The following is a 5,188-nucleotide window of genomic DNA, read 5'->3' as shown; positions in this document are numbered from 1 at the left end:
TTGTGACGCCATAATTAATGAAGTATATGGAAATATTTTATTATAAATAGGGGATACAATTCGAAGAGAAAGAGAACAATTGTAGAGAGGTGAAGAAAGTAGTAAGTTATCTGCTACACTGGAGATAAGAAATAGTGAGTAGCTAGCAAATTAAAATTATAAAGAGAAAAATATTTGTTCTTTTAATGGTTCCTACTTCATTTTTTTTTCTAGTACAAGAGAAATTAATTTTTATTATCTCCTTTTGTTCAGAGATATGATATTGTATTTTTCCTATTATAGTGTAATCCTTCCATACTTGACCGTGATTTTTACCTCAAATTAAATTGGAGGGTTTCCGTATAAACTCCTAGTGTTTATTTTATTTTCAGTTTTTCCTTAGTCTGACTTTAGATTTGCGCTAGCTATCATCCTCTATTTCATAACGATGAATCAATGAAATATCCATATTTTGCCTATATCTCTCTAACCAAACATGCTCGAAGTGCATAAGAAATGTAGCATCCTCTTCTCTTGTTGAACGAAACAAATGTATCTATTTATATAAGTATTTTCAACACACCTAACTAAATTCAAATTTTCTTTCGAACTGATGGAATTTTATCAAATAGATATCACTAAAACTAAAATCCAGGATTAGCTCGTTATATGATTTATTTATTCATTTGTTTTGGGGGAGGGAGGATGGGAGGAGTATATATATACATACATACTCTTTGAAACCCAAAAAGAAGAAAAAAAATAGATAAAATAAATTGCAAGAAAGAGAGAAGAAAATTAATGTACCTTGGATTCATAAAGTTTAAATCTATATCTTCAATATATCTTGGATTCGATTTTTCAAAAGGTTTGAATTTTTCAAAGTAGTGACGAAACTTGAACTAATAAAACAGACTAACTCTTGTGATCATTAGTTTGGAACTCAAATGCTGTAAACGTAGAAAGTTAGCTCTAAATATTAAAAATTCGAAATTTCAGATTGAAATGGCAAGAAATTTGAACGAACGTATATGCAATTTAAGAAAGTGAAATGAAATTTTCTCTAACAAACAACACAATTGCCATAATGCCTCGATCCATGCAGATCTACCTTTGATTTGAATATCCGAGACCTGTCTGATGGAAATATCATTATGTACTGATCACGATCATACGGTTGAATATCTTCAAATCCCTATCACTTACAACAGTACTAGAATTTGACCCAAAACTGAAATCAGATGATGAAATGGTGTTGAAGCTGGATTCCTCGGATTCATCTAATAAAGCAATCCGACGTAGTTCCTCTCTCTTAAGCACGGCTTCCACCAACCTCTCCCAATTGTCATAATTATTTAACATTTTTAAATAAGCACAAATCTTGCAAGCCGGTTCATTTTGAGTCTATGGCATTAGGTAGCTAGATCCTTTTGTTTGTACACCTGTTCTTTTTGTTTGTTCGAATATACCCGATGTTATTGTATAAACATTTGATCGTTAGTTGTCTAGGTATACCCAGTGTATTTATTTTTGTACTTGATCTTTGATTGTCCGGGTATGCTTAATGTACCTGTACATGGCTTTTTATCAACACATTTACCGTTAAAAAAATAAAATAAAAAAATCTTGCAAGCTGATCTAAAATAATTAAGAAATCAGATCTGCCCTTAAATTTCTCCCCAGGGAATCTATGAAATGCATTAATAATAGAATTGTACAAGGGTTGTGGGACTTTCACCAACTAAAATGTCTTGGACAACTGCGGAATTGGAAGACCAATTCGAACTTCCGCGTTTAGCTAAAGCTTGAAAAGTCTTCTTCGCGTAAGTAGACTGACTACAAGCAAATAAGTACGTTCTTCTGGAATAGTTTATTTTTTTACCAGTTAATTCAGAAAAAGTTAGTTATTTTGATATACTACAAAATTTTAAACTTAGACAAAACATGTCCTGAAATAAAAATAATGTTGTTTTACCGTATGAATTTAACACCTTGATTGATAGATTGAGTGTGGCAAAAGACGATTGAACGTTCGCTGTTTTTTAAACAAAACCAATGACAAAATGCCACGTGGCATTCTATCATCCAGAGTGTTAAAGAATCTGACGACATAGTAGAACTATGGAAATAATAGATAACTTAAATAGTTTTTTTTTTTTTTTTCTCAAGCCTGTTTGGGACAAAATACAGAGTCATAGACCCATACCGTCGAAAATGCCATAAAAAGGAACTACGCTTATTTGGCTTTAAAAGATAGACATACCATAATGGGCATAAAATTGATATTGTAAAAGCTTCCTCACATGCTCAATTGCTCAACTAATTTACTTTTCCATCAAGGCCAACACATGCATAATTTTCATAAATAACATAAAAACTTGGGATTTTTGTCTATGCCAATACCATATTAAATCACCTCATAAGTTAAATTGATGACACGTCCTCCTCCAACTCTTGGTCTTAAACGCGCAAGTGATAAAAATGAAATGTAAATGTAAGTCAAAATATACCATATAACATGCGCTTGCCCAACTGATGCACTGTCATAACCTCTCTCTCTCTCACAACTTTATTTGGCATGTCAAGTAATAAAAATGAGGTATTCAAGTTACAGGCAGAAGCTTGGGCTTATTAATATAAGGTATCCTCTATATAAACCATGAAATGTAGACCAACGACGGGGGAAAAAGGAATGTCCCTATGATTTTAATTATGCAATATCCAGCTAACGATACAAACTAATCTGCAGCTCCAACCTGTAATGAAGCTCGAGCAATTTCTAGTGCCTCCTCGACAGAAGATGCATTCTGAAGTTTGGCTTTGTCGATTGAAGGTTGGCTCCTTGCGAGTTTAGGGAGCAGTTGGAATTCCTACAACAATTTTACAAAAAAAATAGTTCGATTGTTAAGTTATAACTGCATGTTTGATTAGTATAAATATCATTCAATAACATAACGAAAAGATTTTAACATCTTTTTCTTCCATACGAGTTTATATTACTATTGAATCTCCCTACAAAACTTGCCATCAGTACAAGGATAGTTAACAGTTTACACAGGTATGTTACATGATAATAACATTCAATGCAACATGCATTCACGTCTGCTCAAAGGCATTTATTTTGTCGTACATCTCATTTTCAAGTCTTCTCAATAATTTCATGCAACATATATTAGTCTTCCATTCTCGAGCCCCATGCATCAGTAGCCTCTAACAAACATGTCCGAACATCTCAACCCGAAAAATCTCAAATTTTTTGGTTCGTAGTATTGTGTTCAATTAAAAATTACCTCTAAAATATATTCGAATCAACAGCAAAGGTGCTATTTCTGTTGTGATATCAGGTAACAAAATAACTAGCAAGACTATCATAAGCTTTTCCTTAACATTTATCTCTCTTTAACAGTTCTTCTGGTTCCATATCAACAATTTATACATTACACACAAAAGAGAAATGCACGGGAGCGAATTACGGTTCACACAATTTCACAAAATTCAGTATCAGTTCCAAAACGTACCTCTGCTGTTCCACTTTCAAGAAGAACTCCCTTTAGTATACCTGCAGACAGCACAATCAGCATTGTATTTTCTTTGCTTTTTATTTTTCCAGTGAAAAATCAACCCCTCTTCCCTACAGTCCCTGCCCCTGCCCCTCCACCCCCATCCCAACCAATAAAAAATGTAAAAGTAATGATGCATACATGCCCTTAGAAGGAAATCTCAATCAGTTGCTCCTACCGCCAGCAGCGCACACACACACACATGCAGAGTGAGAGCAAAGTACCAGAGTCAATCCAGAAAGTTGCAACTTTTGGATCAAAATTTCCGATTTGAACAGTCTCTCCAACTGTATATTAAGAAGCGAAAGTACAATTTAATATCATTAGCTAAAGATTGCCCAACCGTAAATTCTTTGGACTCATAGACCAAAAAAGTAAGACACATACTTACCATTGTCTCCGAAGAACTGCCACCAGACTTTTCTTGGGCTCCCTTCGTACTCAAAAACCCTTGAGTAAAAATATGGGAGATAGTCATACCTGATTGTCACAGAGGATTCCCATCATTATCACAGAAAACTTGAGCAGTCAAGTTTCAAAGTTATAATTCCATTAGAAACAAAGTTATGATTCCGTTAGAAATAAATCCAACTCACGTGTCCGTATGTGCAGTTAGTAGTGATTTAACACAATGTTGAGCAGATCGACGAGCATGATCAACGTGCTCAACCCTTGAAATTCGGTCGTAAATCTGTTTCAGTTTAACACGACGTGAGATCATGACTCCATGAAAAACTAAGTTTTCTACTTTTAGTTCGTAAAAAGAACACACCTTTAAGGGGAACGCCGCAACATCTCCGATTGCAAAAATTCCTGGTATGCCCGTTCTAAACTGGCCATCAACCTAAAATTTAAGTGTCGGAGCACATTACTCTCTTTTTTTCTTTCTTTTCCAAGTCAGTGAATCATGCCAAATATGCATAAAAGGTATACGGAATAAATTTAAATTTTATACATTAGCTAATTTCAGCAACCAAAATTTAGCTTATCAAATATTAAGAAGTCTCTTTTCATTTTGATATCTTTTTCGCATGTGGTTTTTCATTTAATTTTTCTTCTGTGTGAATCAGACGAGTAACTTATATAATTTTAAATTAGTAGAAGTTCATGTATCATGTACAATGACCTCACATCAAAACAAAGAAAAATTAATAACCTGTATTCCTCCCACGCTGCTATTTAAGCCAATCTTTTCAAAGGGACCCACAGCAGGTTTTGCTCCAATTCCAATGACAACCTGCATGCCAAGGAACAAAGGATGTATCATTTCCCCCTTCACCTGTATGTAATAATTTACTATGCCACAATTATGTAGCAATACTCAAAATAAAGTCTGTATTTTTATTTTTTTAATCATGAAGAAAGATAAATTCTAGAAGATGAACATCTTTTTCCAAATTACCGTGTCTGCTTCAATGGTGGATCCATTCTCGAGTTTAACACCAGACACATGTCCATCAGGACCAGCTTCTAAATTCTTTATGGAAGTGCCCTGGAAGCACGGTTTAAATTCAGAAACCTTCTCTACATGCATCAAATGTATATGCCTGCTCGGAACACAATCATGCACTACTTTTGCTCAATTTACATTTTCCTTTTTTTGCAATTTACACCTTTTCCTTAACCCTTCTCTTTTTGTGATAGAGGTT

The 5,188-nt window shown here is 34.1% G+C and overlaps 1 protein-coding gene across 4 annotated transcripts in view; it reads right to left on the bottom strand.

Annotated features, from left to right (window-relative positions):
• Positions 1–2,436: 2,436 nt before the first annotated feature.
• LOC111407593 (monodehydroascorbate reductase, chloroplastic/mitochondrial) overlaps positions 2,437–5,188 on the bottom strand; it is a 9,327-nt gene continuing 6,575 nt past the window's right edge. For 3 of the 4 annotated variants that reach the window (XM_023037189.1, XM_023037188.1, XM_023037190.1), the window contains exons 10-16: positions 4,942–5,031; positions 4,696–4,776; positions 4,136–4,383; positions 3,931–4,019; positions 3,764–3,826; positions 3,498–3,538; positions 2,437–2,849 (exon numbers count right to left, since the gene is read on the bottom strand). In XM_023037189.1, the coding sequence (XP_022892957.1) occupies positions 2,718–2,849; positions 3,498–3,538; positions 3,764–3,826; positions 3,931–4,019; positions 4,136–4,383; positions 4,696–4,776; positions 4,942–5,031 (744 nt within the window). In that variant the 3' untranslated portion in view covers positions 2,437–2,717. The remainder of the gene's footprint in view (positions 2,850–3,497; positions 3,539–3,763; positions 3,827–3,930; positions 4,020–4,135; positions 4,384–4,695; positions 4,777–4,941; positions 5,032–5,188) is intronic. The other variant, XM_023037191.1, reaches the window with a different exon arrangement.

This window comes from Olea europaea, chromosome 13 (assembly GCF_002742605.1).
Source record: "Olea europaea var. sylvestris chromosome 13, O_europaea_v1, whole genome shotgun sequence".
Classification (NCBI taxonomy): domain Eukaryota; kingdom Viridiplantae; phylum Streptophyta; class Magnoliopsida; order Lamiales; family Oleaceae; genus Olea; species Olea europaea.
This window is presented reverse-complemented; position numbering and strand designations above follow the sequence as displayed.